Genomic DNA, 18,886 nt, shown 5'->3' on the forward strand with positions numbered 1-18,886 from the left:
AAGTGTGCGCGCCACATCAAAGGCCCACAAGCGAAGAACGCCCTGTGGAGGTCACCAGGCAACGCCTCCGGATCCCCTAGAAGTGGGTGGGGTCAGAAGGCTCTCTGACCTCATTCCGCCTCCCCGGGACGTCGCCTCTTCCTAATTCTCGCGAGACTTCAAACAACTCAGCTTCTGCGCATTACAAGATACAGGGAGTCCAGGCGCCAAGGGAGGGGGAGGGGAAGGGAGCAGACGGTGCAAACGGCGTGGCCGCCATCTTGTTTGTGCCCCCGCTTCGCGCGCGCGCTCCGTTCTCCGTGACGCACGCTTCCCCCTCCCCTCCGCCGTGCCCAGGCCTCTGCATTGCCCGACTCCGCAGGAGCGCGGGGGCGGCTCCTGCTCTTCCCTGGACTCCTGAGCAGAGGCGTGTGAGTGTGCGGGAGCGTCTGTGGGAGGGAGGGTGAGAGACGAGCGGCGGCGGCGGGGGGAGGGGCAGCGCTTCCCGCCTTCGGCGGAGACCTCACTTCCCTCTCGTGGCCGCTGCTGTAGTTCGGTCCGGCCTGCCCGCCGCCATGTTGTGTTCTCGCCGGACCCGCCGCTGCCGCCGCCGTCGCGCTCCTGGGGTCCGTGCGCCTCGTCGGCCCGGCCCGCGGGCTTTCTCCCATTGGCGGAAGGCGACTGCGGGGGGGCTCGCTCGTGATTGGTCGGTGGCGGGGAGGCCGCGGACCTGGCACCTTATTGGTCGCGCTGGCTCCGGCCTGGGGGGTGATGGAGTCGGCGGCTGCAGGGGTGCGCGCGTCTCGGGCTTGGGCAGCAGGGTGGTGACCCCCTTCGGTGCAGGCATGGGATGGAGGCTGGGGGCGAACTTAGAGACCTTAAGGGGGAAGACAGGGTGATGGTCTGGCAGGTACTTCGGGGATAGCCTGTGCACGGCCCGGAGTGGGTGGCGCTCCTAACTCCAGAGGTACCCTCCATGGAACATGCGTGGCCCAGTATAAGGGCGTATAAGCCCCAAGGGTGCCAAACTTGGAAACCCTGAAACCTGACTTAGGGGCTGAGAGGGTCTTCGAGAGCCGAGAGAGCTAGACTTGGAGGGTTTTTGTTTGTTTTGTTTTGCTTTTTTTTCCTTTTTGTGCAACATACAGTGTTACTTTAGTTTCAGGTGTACAATGTAGTGACTCAACAATTCCATACATCGCCTAGTGCTCATCGCGACAAGTGTATTCCTTCATCCCCATCACCTACTTCACCCATCCCCTGACCTGCCTCCTCTCTGATAACCATCAGTTTGTTTTCTATAGTTAAGATAGACGGGAGTGTAACACAGTTTGTGAGTGACCTCGATGTCCACGGATGCCACGTCTGAGGGCATGGTATAGGAAGAAGGGCCATGAGGGCGTTAGGGACCTATCTAAGCGATAGGATCAGATCGGGATTTTGCTGGAGAGTGCCAGCATTGAAACCGAGGTTCCAGTTACCAGATCTGGGATGTGATATCAGGAGAAAGTAAACAACAAGCCTGAGAGGGATCCTATTGGATCTGTGTACCGGGTCTTAAGAACTGAATGCCAAGCCTAAGAGGCACAGCATTAAGCAGTGACCTGTCTGTAGGAATGAGGAAGTGTGAAGCATTGTGTGGAACATTTTCAGACTTGGGAATTATAGTAAGGGAGCAGTTATAGACTATTGGGTCTCAGGACCATGCAGCTAACTTTGAGACGTTATGTATGAAATTTTCCTGCATTAGGAAGGATACAGTATCGTTGGGGCTGAGTTTCTAAAGCTACATTTGCTAGCAGATATTAGATGCTTGGCATTTATTTGTTGAATGGATATTGTTAGGTTCCTCGTTAGTGGAAAAGAGCTTAACAGAGATTCTGGACCTGGCTTATTTGTTTTCTTTTATATATGCCTAAAAAGTACACCCACCCTCATGTGCACTTAAATTATTATTATTTTTTTAAATAAGAAGCTTGGAAGGAGAATAAACTAGTGCATAGTTTCTTGCATCTTGTCAATAGTTACAGAACTTGTCAACACTTTCTGGTTTTATTTCAAAAACCTTTTGTTCTAGTCAAGAGTTGTTAAGAGTCAGCTTGGGATATTTTATCACTTTCCATTTTATTTTAATGAATTGTTCTACATTTGCTCTTCCCAAGGTTTGGGGATCATAGAAACATATTTGTGTTAAACCTCTGTGTTTCCTAATTTGTTTTTCATTTTCTATATTAGGTGGTCCTTTCTAGCTTTAGATAGGTGTTATACATCTGTTTTCATACCAGTTTCCAGAAACTTCTCCAGTTTTCAAATTTGGTCAGTTTTACGTGAATGCAACAAAATTTTCAAGAGCGAAAAGGAAAGTAGTAGAGGAAGGGAATTGATATTTTGAGGTACATTTACTACCCCATTCTTGTTAGGTAGGCATTATCATTCCCATATTGGAGATGAGAAAATTGAGGATCACAGAGGTTGTAACTTGTCCAGTGTCACTCAGTGGTTGAACTGGGATTCAAATCCAAGTTGTCTGATGCCACAGCCTGTAGTTTTAACTGCTATGTCATGCTATCAGTATAAACCTGACTACTCAAACTTCCAGCTAGTGTTATAGTACAAAGTGGGTCATCTTTCTTTTGATTGCTGGGTGTCAGGAGTGTATTGAGTGGGGTGAATATAATTTAAAAGAATTTGTTGTACTGTTTCAAAAATTCAGATCACAGGATAGAATATAGGTTCTTCAACGAGGTATTTAAATCATATCTCTTGTTTCCTATTGTGTACTGAAAGATTTACAAAGTAAACTGTTGGAGTTTTTCTGAAGCCAGGTAGATAATAGGGAAAAAATATGTTCAGAAAGTTTAAGAATCTCATTCTTTAAAATCAGACTTAAGAAAATTGATGACATAGTCTCTCTCTCTATGGCAGTGATTAATGCCAAGGAGCGAGGGGCTACCAAATGTATAAAAACTCATTTGGGAGCTTTTTCATATATCATTACTTATTTAAGATGTTTTTCTCCAAACACTGGGACCTATGCAGAAGCCTAATGCTTTCTTCAAACCATGGGATATTGAGTCTAGTATATGCTTATCCTAAATGATGTGTAAAATTAACACTGGATACAAAAAATTATTTGCAGTTCTAGTATTTGCTTGGAAATCTTTAAATAACTCTGGTTTCAAGGGGAGACCAGTGAATTAGAAGTCTGAGTTGCTTTATGACTTGATACAATTAGGTGAGGGTCTCCTCCCTTTTATTTGCAGTTACATTGCAGTGTGGAAGATAGAGTCAAAAGAACAAGGGGAAATAGGGCTTGCCATGCATTTTGTACATTGGTCATCTAACCTTTGTTTGACTCAATCATTAAGTTAGCCGAATATGAGGAATGTTATGGCATCCATAACTTAGTTTCTTTTTAGTAAATCTAGACAAGGTTGCAAAAACAAGCTGCACATATTTGCGACTATCTGTTCTTCCACACCGGTGATCACCTTCATTCCCATTAGCTCCTTACACCCATGGCCGGTTGCTGGGCCTTGTTACCATCTGGAATTGACCACCCTAGAAATCTTGAACTCCCAGGAGGTCTGCGTTTATGTTAAAAACTTGAGAACATCAACTTGGCCTTCTAAGGAGACTCATACTAATGTTTAATACTTAACAGACTGTGTCCATGTTTTGTTATCTAAATCCTTACAACAATTCTGTTATCTCATTTATACGTACATATTTTCCATTTGGTCAAAATTGATTCATTGTACTAGAAAAGATACAGGGTTTCTTATCCCCACTTACAGAGAAGTAGAGGCAAAGTGAAATGAAGAGCCGGTGCTAGTTCAGTTTTGAGGCAATTTTGAAATTCACATCTGTTTTAGTTCAGAGATACCGAACCACTAAAAATCTATGACTCAAACTCAGGAATGATATTATAGTTACTACCTTTGATTGAGTGATTTCCTTGTACCGGCTAGGTTTTAAATGTATTATGCATATTATCCGCACAGGCCACATGGTAGATCCTATTACCACCTTCATTTTTAGGTGTGAAGAAACTAAGGAGTTAACTAATTTGTTCCAGGTCACATAAGGTGGCAGAGCCCAGATTCAAGCATTGGACTATAACTCTTAATTCGTACAAAATTTGTGGAACCCTTACTCTTAATTACTGGGTTCTTTTCTTTCTTGAGAGTGAGTGAGAATGCATGAGGGAGGATGGGGGACGGAAGAGGGAGAGAGACTTTTTTTTTAAGATTTTATTTATTTAGCGACAGAGCTTGTTGGGGGGGGGGCAGAAGGAGAAGGAGAGAGAGACTCTCAAGCAGATTCCACGCTGAGTGCGTAGCTGACATGAGGCTCAGTTCCAGGACCCTGAGACCACAACTGGAGCCAGCATCAAGAGTTGGACGCTCAAAGAGAGAGATAGAATCTTCTCCACCTCACCACCCTGAGATCATGACCTGAGCTGAAATCAAGAGTTGAACACTTAACTGACTGAGCCACCCAGGTGCCCCAAACACTGTGTTCTCTCGACACCAAAAAATATTAGAAAAGAAAAATTCTTGCATCTTAGATCAGGAAGTGGCTTTTGATTTCTTTCAGGTAAGTGCTTTGTGCTGAGACCCTAAAGAGTGGGATGACCTTGACAAGGTCACTTGGCTATGCAAGGGGAGAACAAGGCCTAATCCAGATTACTGGATTCCCAGTCCAGTGCTCATTCCACTGGGCAGCATTGCATCTTCCGTGGAAACATTGACTTGATGATGGAGATGACTCTACAGCATCTTTTGTATTTTTTTTAATTATATATCAGGAAGCCTGACTTTTTATTTTAATTTTTTTTTATTTTTAAAGATTTTATTTATTTATTTGACAGAGAGCCAGCCAGCGAGAGAGGGAACATAAGCAGGGGGAGTGGGAGAGGAAGAAGCAGGCTCCCAGGGGAGGAACCTGACCTGGGGCTCCATCCCAGGACCCGGGGATCATGCCCTGAGCCGAAGGCAGACAGACGCTCAATGACTGAGCCACCCAGGCACCCCACATCTTTTGTATTTTGGCAAGTTTGCCTCATTCGTAGGAGAATGGCAGAGCCACCCAGGCACCCCACATCTTTTGTATTTTGGCAAGTTTGCCTCATTGTAGGAGAATGGCAGAGGACATTATTAAAGTCACAGATGACCTTCTTGAGGTTCATTCCAGCCTCAGGCATACAACCTAGGAGGAACATTCCTTAGCCAGCAAGTTGTTCTTTTCCATTCAGTTTCTTGTGCTCAAAGCAAACTGATTGTGAGTTATCTGATGTCTTCCAGTCTCTCTTTTCATTTTGTTTATTCAGTTTTTCATGCATGTGCTGTGACTAGTTAGGAAGGCTACAAGGTCATTTTCGTATTTTCCCAGAGACTGAAAGCACTTAACATAATTTAAGTAGATTAATTGTTGGAGGAAATGGATTTAAAATACTTTGGCCAAAAAGTGCTATTGGGAGGGGGTAGTGTAGTTGCTGACGCTGGAGTCAGACCTGGGAAAGAATTCTTCTGTGATGCATTTACTCTCTGTGTGAGCTGGAGGTCAGTTTCTTAACCTGTCTGAGCCTTAGCTTCTTCCTATGTAAAGTAGTGGTAATGACACCTGTCTTACAGAGTAGTTACGAAAAATGAATACAGTAGCAGACGGTAGGTGCCAGTCACCAAGTGGACCTTAATAAGTGGTAGGGCACATCATTTTCTTTTTAGAACAGCATAAAATCTATCCTTTCAGCCTGTTAGAGCTTCCCTAATGAGGAGGCCTTTTATAATTATCTACTCTTTTACGTATGGTAAGATTTCTGCATGGGGGAGCAACCACTTGGCATGAAAGAAATAACCTAATTTAGTTATATTGTGGTTTAGGAGCTGATTTACAGTGGACCTATATTATTATTAGTCTATATTTATGAATGTACGAAGTAGTAGGACCATTTATTTCAGGGTTAGGTTGTCTCCCGATGGCTCTGTTAATCCTCAGATGCTGAGTGGTAATGATTTTGATGAGATGAGAACTCTTCCTTATTTGCCAAATAGCAGTAATTATTGAAATCAGAACAACCAGTTTTATCCTTCAGTCCAGAAAGAGATTTGCATTATAGTCATTTAAAAATTTTTCTAATTGTAGAAATTGTCCGTTGAAGTAGGACTGTCAGTTTGGTTTCTAGTCACCTGGGTAACATTTTCTTTGAAGTAAGCAGGAAGGCAACATTGTAGAATGGTTCAGGAAAAAATCCCTGCCTGCAGAAATTTTTGCCAGGTTGCAAAATTTGCTCCACCTTTCCCACACTTCTCCATGTTTTGGCAGTGATGTACCTGATAGCAGTGAAGCAACATCTGTGCTCATTTTCAGCACAGGAGTTGTATTTCCTATTTTGGTTTAAGTCTTTATTCGTTGGGGGGTACCTGCCCGACTCAGTCAGTGGAGTGTGTGACTTTTGATCTTGGGGTTGTGGGTTCGAGCCCCATGTTGAGTGTGGAGATTGCTTAAAAAGAAAATCTTAAAAAAAAAAAAAAGTCCTTACTTGTCTGCAGACAGATTACTTCTAAATTCAGTGTACTTTTATACAACGAGAGCCTTCTAATGGATAAACTTCAGGTGCAGTTTAGAGAGAGGGACTAAGCTAACCTTTGCATTTGAATGTTTCCAGTAGAATAGGTTTAACTCAAAGGTTCAAATCTTCATGTCCAAGGTATATAAAGTGTCTTATTTAGATGAATACTCTCCATTTAAAATCAACAGTATATTGTTAGATCAGATTCAATAATTAATCTTAAATACATTCAAAGGTAGGAGCTATAAATAGTGATCTTGAGCAGTGCTTCAATAAATGGTTCAGTGACTCATAGGAAATGATATTGGAGTATAGAATATTTTGTATGATGTCATTGGCTTAAATCTATTAGAGTTACAGCAGTCCACCCATTCTTCGCAGTTTTGCTTTTTGCAGTTTCAGTTACCTCAGTCATCCGAGGTCCAGAAGCAGATGATCCTTCTGATTATCGTCAGATCAGTAGTGGCCTAACGCTGCATCGCAATGCCTGTCATTCCTCTCACTTCATCTCATCACACAGGCCTTTTATCATCTCACATCATCACAAGAAGGGTGAGTGCAGACCAGAAAGAGATTTCGAGAGAGAGAAAGACCACATTCACATAACAGTATATTGTTACAATTGTTCTCTTTTATTATTAGTTATTGTTGCTGATCTATTTACTGTGCCTAACTTACGAGTTAAACTTACATCATAGATATGTACGTATAGGAAGAAACATAGTGTATATGGGGTTCGGTACTATCCGCAGTTTCAGGCATCCACTGGGTGGGGGGGTTGGAATGTATCTCCTATATATAAGGGGGGACTACTGTACTGAAGGTTTTCACAATTTCTACTCTTGTTAACCCTGCCCTCCGAAGCTGCACATTGTCCGCTGATCTATGTGAAGTGAGTTTCTTTGCCCAGTGTTAAGAAAACATATCCCCTCACTAGTGGCATGATCGTTCAGATAAAAGTAGAAAGTGAAAGTACATGCAATCTGCACAGTTGAACATCTTTGTCATTTTTAACTGTCTTAAAAATTATTACTGTACCCTGAAGGGTAAGTAGCTTAGAATTTGCTCATTATCAGCTGACAAAGTTGTGGCCTTTTAAAAAAGCAAAGCACACTTGGTTGGCGATAATTTGGAAGGCAGAGGATTGCTATTTATGGTGATATTTAATGTCATTTTCAGTAGGACTAAATTAAAAGGGAAATGCCATAATGTGTGTAAAACCAACCATTTTAGAAGGTGGTCAGAATAGAGTTGCCTATAATCTTTTCGTTCCACTAAAATCTGTAAGGCAGCTTAAGGCGGCATTTCCTAAGCTGTTTCATTGAACATTAGTTCTCATACAATGTAATAAATGTCCTCTGGAGTTGGAAAAAGGATCCTTGACTGAAAGATGGCTAAAGTGAAATGCATTTCCTTACTGCAGAATTAGTATTCAGAGCATGTGTGTTGGTGTGCCATATGACCCTTCAAGAGAGAGGATACATAATGCAGTGTTTCTTGAACTTATTTGGCCATGGAACCCTGTTTGTGAGAACATCTAAAAGGCATTTCATGTTATGACTAGTGTGTAGTGGAGCCCAGTTGAACAGTTCTGGTGTGGAGAGTTTATGAGTAAAAAAGTGAATCTTTTTTGTATAGGACAGCTTGGCCAATAGTGGAAAAGGATTTGTCTGGGAGCATACAACATATGTCTCCAAAATCACTTAGACTCTTAGGGATAAATGTGATTTCAAAAGGTCATTCTAGGGGTCCCTGGGTGGCTCAGCCGTTAAGCATCTGCCTTTGGCTCAGGTCATGATCCCAGGGTCCTGGGATCGAGCCCTGCATTGGGCTCCCTGCTTGGCGGGAAGCCTGTTTCTCCCTCTCCCACTTCCCATGCTGGTGTTCCCTCTCTCGCTGTCTCTCTCTGTTAAATAAATAAATAAATAAAATCTTAAAAAAAAAAAAAGCTCATCTAACCCAGTTGCCTATATCAACGATAATACTAGCAGCTACCATTTTTTAGAGTACTTGCTGTTTATCCGTCACAGTGCTGTTATTCCACAGGCATTGTTAACCACTGGTCTTCATGATTTTTTATCTTCTTAATATTTCCCATTCATCTTTTCAACATCTGCACTACCACATTTTCCATTAGCTAGATGACGCAGGGTCTCGTTTGCCCTGCTGTCTGTCCACTTCTCCATACTATAGCCCAAATGTGATCTTTTCAAAGGGTAATTCTGATTGTGCCAGTCCCATGCTTAAAGCTCTTCAGTGGCTCCCTATTGTCCTCAGAATAAAGTTCTAGTATCTTAGTCTTGTCCAGCCCTGTTCACTTTTCTGGGTTAACTTCTAGTCTCTTGTCTCTGGGCTGCTGCCATATCAAACCATAGCCATTCCAGGAATGTAATGCTTTCTGTCAGCTCGAGGACTTCGCACATGCAGTTTGCTTGTCTGTCTCAGTAGGTTCCTATTCTTACAATTTAAAATCTCCCAAGAAGCCTTTGACCAGCCTGAATTGAGTTAGGCCCTGGGTTAGGGCTCTGCTTGTGTCTTATACTATGCATGGTCCTGTTGGAACTCTTGACACACAGCACTATGACTGCCTATTTTAATTTAATAGACTTTAGTCTCCTTGAGGACAGGACTGTGTATTGTTTAGGATCCCCAGATCTTAGCACAATACCAGCACATAAGTATCGATTGAATGAATGAAAGTATCCCTAATCCTTATAGCCTTGCAAGATGGTTTATAGTTTAGGAGATTGGCCTCAGTGGGGTTAAGTAACTAGTTTGAGGTTACTCAGCTAAAAAGAGGTGAGGAGGGATTAGAATCTAAATCTGTCTAACTGCAAAGACTGGGCTTTTTTTCCTTTGCTTCTCCACATGGCTGCTCTTTTTCATCTTGTCTTTACATATTCCTGTCAAGTGTTCAAACAGCCTGTGCTAACAACCCCATCCATAGCTTCTGAAGCAGCTTGTGCCATCTTTGGACAGCTATGAGAGAATAGAATAGTTTTCTAGAATAGTTTTCCATCCATTGGTTTTAATTTATGCTTTGGAGAATATAATTTATTTTTAAAAAAACAAATAATTCAGAATTTATGATCCACTTAAGGTCTCATTTATTGGTTTACTTCATTAATTTATTGGGCAGCGATTTACTGGGCACCAGCAAGCCCTGTGTTCCTTATTGTAGTGATATTGTCATTGCTCAGAATGTTTCTGGGACTTCTTTGGGGATGATCTTCAGAACTTCTGTCAGATTCTTTTGAAAATGTGTTGACATATTCTTTTAAACCTTGAAGGTGGATTTGGGAAAGAACTAATAGTTGCTCACAACCAAGTCAGGTGAAAGATATGGGTCAGAAGCAACAATCTGGCAGCCCTTAATTTTCTCTGATCTGCTTATAATTAAAAAATTCAAACCAAAATTGAAAATGGGAAGATTTAACATTAAAACAATCTGGTTTTGATGGGTTTTTGTTTTGTTTTTTATTTTTTGTTTTTTAACCAGACAAAATGATACTATTTATGAAACCATTGCTGTGGTTCTGGAAGGGATAATGAGGGTACAAGGAATGGGCATAATGGATGTTCTCTGTGATGCTATTTATAATATTTTAAAATTGAAGACATTGAGGGATTAATATCTAAAATATATGAAGACCTTATACATTTCAGTACCCCCCCAAAAAAAATCCAGTTTAAAAAATGGGCAAAGGACCTGAAAAGACATTTTTCCAAAGAAGACATACAGATGGCTGACAAACACATGAAAAGGTGCTCAACATCACTAATCATCAGGAAAATGGAAATCAAAAACACAGTGATACATCACCTTACACCTGTCAGAAAGGCTAAAATTAAAAAGACAAGAAATAAGTGTTGGCAAGGGTGTGGAGAAAAAGGAACCTTTGTATGCTGTTGGTGGAAATGTAAATTGGTACAGCCACTGTGGAAAACAGTATGGAGATTCCTCAAAAAATTAAAAATAGAAATACCATTATGATCCAGTAAATCCACTACTAGCTTTCTACCCAAAGAAAATGAAAACACTAATTCAAAAAGATATATGTACCCCTGTGTTCATTGTAGCCTTGGCATTATTTATAATAGCCAAGATGTGGAAGCAACCTCAGTGTCCATCAGTAGACTAGTGGATAGGAGGATGCGGTGTGTGTGTGTACACACACACACACACCACACACACACACACTGGAATATTACACAGCCATATAAAAGGATGAGATTATGCCATTTGTGACAACATGGATGGACCTAGAGGATATTGCGCTAACTGAAATAAGTCAGACTGAGAAAGACAGGTACTATATGATTTTACTCATATGTGGAATCTAAAAAACAAAACAAATGAACAATGAAAAAGCATAAACCTATAAATACAGAAAACATACTGATGGTTGCCCGGGGGGGGCATGGAATGGCTGAAATGGTGTGGGAGATACAGGTTTCCAGTTATGGAATGAATAAACCACAGGAATGACAGGCACAGCATAGGGAATATAGTCAGTGATACTGTAATTGTGTTGTATGGTGACAGATGGTAGCTACAGTTGTGGTGAGCATAACAACATAGAAAAGTTGAATCACTATGCTATGCACCTGAAACTAGTGTAACATGTCAGCTATACTCAAAAATTTCAAAAGGTAGGGGCGCCTGGGTGGCTCAGTCGATAAGCGTCTACCTTCGGCTCAGGGCGTGACCCCGGTGTTCTGGGATCGAGCCCCGACTCAGGCTCCTCCGCTGGGAGCCTGCTTCTTCCTCTCCCACTCCCCCTGCTTGTGTTCCCTCTCTCGCTTGCTGTCTCTCTCTCTCTGTCAAATAAATAAATCTTTAAAAAAAAAATTTCAAAAGTAAAAAAAACAATTGAAGACACTGAAGTTATTAATATAAAACAGATTGAAAATTATAGTATACCCATTCAATCAAATGTAACCCAATTATAAGTGATATAGATATATATTTGATGTGGAAAGTTCACATTTTTTAAGTGAGAAAGATTACAAAACAGTTTGCATAGTATTATCTAAGAGTGGGAGACTAACTCAGCCTTGTTTCTCATTTACATAAGCAAAATGCAGTGTTTGACTCTGAGTGGTTGCATTAAAGGGATTCTTTAAAAAAAAAAATACCCCATTCCCTTAACCTATCACGATATCAGTACAAAACTGCTATATACATCTTAATATATAATAAGTCATACAATGTATTTAATATTCAAATGAATATGACTTTTTGTTTACATCACAACATATGAAAAGTTCATTTTTCTTAAGAGGTTCTCTGATATTTCTTGGGGCTTCCGGGTTTACTTACTGTACTAAGTCCAAAGGAATCAGTTCGGGTATCATCAATAAAATGTTTGTTCAGGGCACTGAAGAGCCCAGTATCTTTGCTGCTAGTTATGCTTCTGATGTGATACAATATAGCCTCCAAGATTAGGTTATCTGGGGGACTGAGCAAGACCCTGTCCTTGACAAGAGCTGTCATGGTGGTTAAGGCCAACTTCTGCCATAACTGTTGTCCTTCAGTCATTCCTCAGGATGCCAGGTCAAGAGCTGTTCTAGCATCAACTTTTGGGGTTCAGGATCTGGCTTTTGCTTTTATTGATTCTGAAGCTTTTGCTGCAGTGGACTAGTATTTCTTCATGGCCTTTGTCAGTTGGAGCTGAACAGTGGCTGCCCCTTTAGGTGGGACATGCACTGTCCAGTTTTCCTCAATCCCCACTACTCCTTGTTACTTTGTTGACACTATGGCTAAGGTTGTGTTTGATATACACCTCTGTACTGAGTACTGGGGATATATGTAGATATAAATAAAACACAGCCACTGTCTGCAGGAAGCCCTCCTCTGGCAATAGAGACATGGTTGAAAGTAATTATAATGTGCGATAAGTGCTACAGTCAAGTATATATTTAGATATTAATTGAGTACCTACCACTTGCTAGGTATTAATGCTGAGTGCTTTACCCTGTCATTTAAGACTCAACATTCCCATGGGTTGGTGTTATTTTTTTCCATTTTATACATGAAGAAGTGAGCTCAGAGATGGTTAAGTAACTTGGCCAGGATCATAGAATTTTCTGACCAAGAGCATCAGTTCCCACCATACCTACTTTGAGAGCATTTAAGCTTGAACCACTTAATCAGAGGCCTTCATTTTGCCTCATAGTGATCTGGTTGTTTTTTAGGGCAAGACGACACAGTTGTCTCGTTGGAGGGCTGCTGAGATCCAGGACCAGGGAAGAATGTGAGTTGGAATCCCAGCGATCCCATGAGGCTTTTATCTACAGTAACAGGCTAGAGAGGGGAGAGCAATAGTAAATGAATGGGCCAGGCTGCCACATGGAAATTCTAGGATAATTTCAGTTCTTTTCCCACTAGTAGCTTGAATTATAGCAAGGTGGCTGTTGATGAGAAATAGGGGTTGAGGGGCACCTGGGTGGTGCAGTTGGTTATGTGTCTGATTCTTGGTTTCAGCTCAGGTCATGACCTCAGGGGTGTGAGATAGAGCCCCAAGTAGGGTTCCACGCTCAGTGCAGAGTTCCTGCTTAAGCTTGCTTAAGTTTCTTTCAAATAAATAAATAAAATCTTTTTTTAAAAAAAAGATTTTATTTATTTATTTAACAGAGAGAGACAGTGAGAGAGGGAACACAAGCAAGGGGAGTGTGAGAGGGAGAAGCAGGCTTCCTGCCGAGCAGGGAGTCCGATGCAGGGCTCGATCCCAGAACCCTGGGATCATGACCTTAGCCGAAGGCAGATGCTTAACGGCTGAGCCACCCAGGCGCCCCTAAATAAATAAATCTTTAAAAAAGAAAAAAATAGGGGTTGAAGTGTTTTTCTTGCAAACTTTCCAAGAACTAGTAAAAACTATGCCAGAGACCTTCACAGAGTATTAAGGGACATGTTTGGTTTAATCGGGTACATCAAACACAGAGTCAAGGATGGGGATTTGGAACAAGAACCAAATTTCAGCCTGGATTGGTGGTGAAAGGCATGGGGAAGATTTTTTGTAGCAGCTGGTAGTCCTCCCACACTGCCCTTTATGGCTCAGGAGTTGCTTTCTGCAGGGTTGCAGAGTATGCTGGAGATAGAAGAGAAGACAGTCCCTTCTAGTAGCTTTGGGGCCCTAAGGAGAGGGTGATATTTTGTCACATACTTAGCTAGGTCTCTAACCAAGAGATCAAGCTCAACATCAGTCAGATTTCTGATTTTTAAATTAATGAAGTTGGGTGTAATAGTTTATGCTGCCTCTACGTACGTGTGACCCCTAAGAATTTCCTTGGCTGTGCCCTGAGGTGCCCTGTGTCTTGGTGTCAGAATTGTGGTACAATAAAAAGAATAGCACCCTGTATGGGACCTGAGTTTGCATCCTCAATGTATGGTTAGGAGCCAGTTGTCAGACTTCTCCTTCACTCTTTCTCACATACAAAAGAGGATAGTGAGGATTAGAGGGGGATGTCTGTAACATACCTAAGCATAGAACCTGGCACTAATTGGTGGTGTTCAGAAATTATTATTTCAATGTGAGAAATGAGTGGAATATGTGTAGAAGTTAATATGGCAAAGCAATTGGGAGGACCACCTTGCTTCTGTTTCAGGGCGCTGCCAGATCTCTGCATATGCCCATGATGATCTCACATGTAAGGTCAGCCGAGGTATTTCTAGAGGTCTCCTTCTGCTAGCAAAACAGTTGTGTTGTTTAGTCCTGGGATACTTAGCTTTCAAGGGAGGAAGCAGATCTAAGGAGACTGTTAAAGGCCTTTGGTAATAGTGCAATGTTTCTATTTGAATATTTTGTAAAAAGAAAAGAAAAAAGACTGTTAATTCATTTTCACCATATTAGGAGGCTCCTCTTAACACCTCAGTAGTTGGGCCCAAAATCCATAAGCAAATCTTTGACCACCATGGTGTAAACCCCAGAATGTCTTCAGTAACTGCAGTACTCACAGTATCTCTCCTGAGATCATCCCTGCTACTTATTCTTGAAAATGTGGCAGAAAAGTTTATTCTCTATGATATCAAAACTGTAATATTAAAAGCTAATCAACATTTTTTTATGACCAACCTAAATTAATTAATCCATCAAACTGTAATGAGCTTTAAACTATAGTCACTGGTGTTCTATCTCTGCCAGTTCCTCCCCATCCCCCTTTATCATTGTATTTCCCTCTCGGGTTCCTGGTAGACCTTTTGGAAATGCTACCATCTCTGTCACTGCCTTCTTATCATATTCAGAATTTTCCTATTTAGTTTGTGTTTCAAAATAAGGTGATTTATCCTAGTACTGATATGGGTTTTTAAAATTACCAGGGACGTAATGACAGATGCCTTTTTAGAAAGACTACAAGCTGTTGTATGGCCATTGGTATCACTATTTGTTACTGTTAAAGAGGTCACATTTTCTTTGAAGCTGTTGGATGAGCCCACCCTGTTTTCTTTTTCTTCTTCTGTTAATGCTCAACAGAAAACTGTAGATAGTTAAGTCACAACTTTCCGATCTTGTGCACATTGCTTCTCTGGTTTACTGCCATAGGATACTGTAGCAATATCTTACAGACATCTTTGATGGCCAATCAGAAGCAGTTAAATTACCTTAAATTTTTTAAATGGAACTCTGACAGCCAATAAGAAATCCTTTGGGTGGGAACTGTAACAACCCTTTCGTGGGATTTTAAGAACAATTGTAAATTTGCAGTTTCCTCTGTTTTGGAAACACAGGAGGCCCTAGTGCATCTGCTGTGTGCATTTGCCAGGCATTTCCAAGCCTTAAGTTCCCCATAGTTTGAAGTCTGGATCTGACCCCTGTTCTGCGTCTCAAGGTAACTTTAAAACAGGAAGTGTACAAAGGAGGTAACTGATGACGTGAACAGCCAATCGTGGCTTTGTGTTCTTAGCTGATAAAGCAGCTCAGCCAATGGGACCACTCTGGAGGCAAGGTTTGGTGTCAAATAGCATGCTAGATTGAATGCCTTTGACTGTTAAAGTGGAAGGAGGCTGCAGGGCTTCATTGGAGCCTCGGAGTTTTTCACTGAGGCAGGGGTCAGCTGAAAGACAAAGAAAAATGGCGAATAGTTTGCTGGGGGGTGGGGGGACAGCTGTTCGGGCTTTCACTGGAGTGGACATTCCAGACTCAGGTTTCTGCATCTCCTGCTGCCTTTTGTTTCCTCCGTCCTTTGGGGGGGAGGGCTAGGAGTGACTTAAATTCTCCCTGTCCGAGGAGATATAAATAACTACATGTAAAATTAATGCAGTTCCCGGTAAGTTTAATTCTTTGTTTTGTGTTAAAATGGTAGAAACTGTTTAGCTTCAGAGAGTGTAGACAAGTTGCACTGTTTCAGAAAATGGCCACTTTACATTCCATGCATACCTTTTGGTGCACCTAGAATACCTTGGCTCTGTTTAGATTTTGCATGCCCTTCACCAAGGATTTCTTTTCCTAGTTGAGTATTGACAAGATCAGGTACATGAAGAAAGGCTAATCATTTTTCAGGGGCACACAGAAGCAAAGCACTTTCTCTTTGCATTGGGTAAACTTAACTGTTTTCCAAATAATTTTCCTTTGTTCAAGTGCACTGAAGCTTTCCTACAGAATAAGCTGAGTTGTTGTAAGACTTTTTCTGTTTCCATGCACTCTGTTGACATCTGTGTTTTCAGTGGTGGAAGCAGCACTACTGCTTTTCTAAATTTGTGTGAAAATGTGGTTTGCACGGACGCAGGTTCTAACGGTGAAGGCCCACATGCCAATGTGGAATTCTCCCGTAACTTTCCTGATTTACCTGTCTGCTTCTATTCTAATACGTACCAGTAATTAAGCAACAATCTTTGTTTTAAAATACACATTCTAGCTTAGAATGTTGGTGAGAGACATACTTTTCCACTATATTGGCAGTGACAGGAGCAAATCTTTTTCTACCAGTTTCACACATTTTGTCAGACATTGGTTTGGTTTTTTAAAAATGGTGTGAGCAAAGTGTTTTTCATGTTCTGTATGAAATATTTTGAATCCTAATTTATCTGCAGTTTGTGAATAGGAAAGTTAAGAATACGGGTACCCTATCTTTTGCCCTTGATAATTTTCCCCCCTCTTTTAGGGATACGGAGCTAATGCTGGTTGCTTGCAGCCAGTTTTTGTGAATAGTGAACTCTTCTGTCCCATGTACTAACATCTATAATACACTTGATTTTCAAAAGCAATTCTTTGTTTTCTTCTTCTTTGCAAATACGGAATGAAGGTCATTGGAACATTTCTGCAGCAGACTCAGCGTGGAGCAGTGAGCCAGCAGTACTCAGTCTCTGGGTAGGGAAAAGGAGCAGGCCCTTGTAGAGAAGTTTGGAGGGTGTTTGATTTGCCTTCCCCTGGCTTCCCCTCGTGTAAAGGATTTACCTGAGAGGATAGGTAGAGGTTTAGATTTGGGGCTCTTCGATTTGGAGTGGTGTAGCAGTCAAAGTTGCTCGATGCAGGCCTCTGTCGTTGCTCGCAAAAGTGACCTTGAAAAACTGCCGAGGAGTTGAAAGATTGAAGGACAAAGTTTGTTTATACAGATTTAGACTGAAAAGCTCTATTTAAGATGAAAAGAGGCTGCACTTCTGATGTTCAAGTCGAGTGGTTGGTAGGAATATGTTACAGATTTAGATTAGGAGTTTTCAAGCAGTAAGACAATAGGGCTGCATTCATTCTCTCTCCCACTCTTCTCCGTTCCTTCCCCCAGCAAAAAAATTCTAAATCCTTTTGGTATGATAGTTGAGTGAACTGCCTAACAGATTCAGAATTCCTTGCACGCTACCTTGTCTTCTCTGTAATCTAGAGGGTTCTTAGTGAAGAATGGCATTTCAGGAGTTCAAAGCAGTTATGTTTGTAAAACTTCTTTGAGGGAATTGGAATGGTTATGGTAAGAAAACTGTCATTCTGGGAAGTTAAATCATAAGAGAAAGGAGTGTGTGTTAAGGATTACATTTTAACAGATAACTTAAATTTATATTTTATAAGTCATTGATTTATATGTTATCAGTTGCTCCAGGTTTATGTATGATTTAAAAAACTGATGTAGATACCGAATGACTCTTTTAGCCTGGGAAGAGGCCTGGAGCAGGGAAGGCAGAAGGTAAGTGGGGCACAGTATGAGGCCTTGATTAAAACTCTTTATTCTGAGAACTTTGTGGATTTCGCTGCTTGGAAAGATACCTAGCCATTGCCTCTAGCGTGGGTTCTTATCCTTTTCAGAGTCATGGACTCTTGAGAATCTGACCCACTACCTGGAAAAATGCACATAGGCACGCCTATGCAGAACCCCTGGTGACTAAGGTATCTTCCAGTATATGCCGGATGGTGTTTATATGATCTCCTTATTTAACACATTAGCCAGATAAATGTTTTTCCAGAAAAATGAAGAAAACTCTACTTCCATAAGGAGCATAGACCTTCCACAGCTAACTAGAACTTAGACTAGCAGTGGGTGTGTGGGGGTGGGGGCGATTTAGAAGGGGTCTTAGATTTGGGCATTTATTTATACTCTGATTACAGTATTGGAGGCAGCATGGCGCGGTAGCAAAAGCAGGCCACTTCAAGTCAGGAGACCTGTGTTCAGGTTCCATGTAGCTGTCACCAGCTTTGTGAGCTTGGGCAAGTCAGCCATTTAGTGTCAGCTTCGTCACATGTAAAAATGGGACCTAAAAATAGCACCTTCCTATTTAGTGGTGAGTCTCAAATGAGAGCATGTATGTCAAAGTGGTTTGCAAATTATGAATTGCTACATAAATACTAGTTGCTATTAATCCACACTATTGGGGGCGGGGGTTAAGTACTTGGGAGGATAGGTGAGGCGTCAAAGAAAAGAAATGCCAATATTTTAATGTTTACAAAAGAGTTTGCTTAAACCCGACACATCTCTTTTTAAACATGGTTCCACATGCCTTCACATGCATATTCCCATTTGTGCTGACATGACCCTAAGTAATTCATTTGTTGAGACCATCAGACCTTCCCTTACCAGGATTCCTGTGAAAGAATTTTAACCCCTTTGTCAAAAGTTGAGAGTGTCTCAGAATAAGATGAAATGGGAATGCTGGTTTTTTAAAAATCCTTACTAGATGTGGGAGTCTCTCAGAATAAAAACTGGGAACCTGTTCTGATTGGATACTGAGGTTTGTGTTATAATGCAGGTAAGTTCTAATAGTTGCAGATGTTTACTAAGCAGAGGTTACATTTTTAGTTTGTGCAACAAATATTTATAAAGAAACTGGAGCCATTTTTTTGTGTTTGTTTGCTTTGTGGTCATATTTTTTGGGTCAGTTTTCAAACTTGGGAGGTAGGTAGAGGTTGCCAA

General features: G+C 41.4%; 1 protein-coding gene across 8 annotated transcripts in view; it reads left to right on the forward strand.

Annotated features, from left to right (window-relative positions):
- Positions 1 to 223: 223 nt before the first annotated feature.
- The window catches only part of NFYC (nuclear transcription factor Y subunit gamma), a 64,102-nt gene continuing 45,439 nt past the window's right edge, over positions 224 to 18,886 (forward strand). The window contains exons 1-2 of one of the 8 annotated variants that reach the window (XM_045799864.2): positions 224 to 410; positions 12,752 to 12,810. Coding sequence is in view for 4 of the 8 variants with exons in the window: in XM_045799861.2 (XP_045655817.1) it covers positions 15,529 to 15,697 (169 nt within the window). In the remaining 4 variants the exon portion in view is untranslated. Of the gene's footprint in view, positions 411 to 12,751; positions 12,811 to 15,181; positions 15,383 to 15,448; positions 15,821 to 18,886 lie in introns of those variants that run through there. The other 7 variants (XM_045799863.2, XM_087865777.1, XM_045799861.2 and 4 more) reach the window with 7 other exon arrangements.

This window comes from Ursus americanus, chromosome 12 (assembly GCF_024610735.1).
Source record: "Ursus americanus isolate L20-20 chromosome 12, mUrsAme1.1.p, whole genome shotgun sequence".
NCBI lineage: Eukaryota > Metazoa > Chordata > Mammalia > Carnivora > Ursidae > Ursus > Ursus americanus.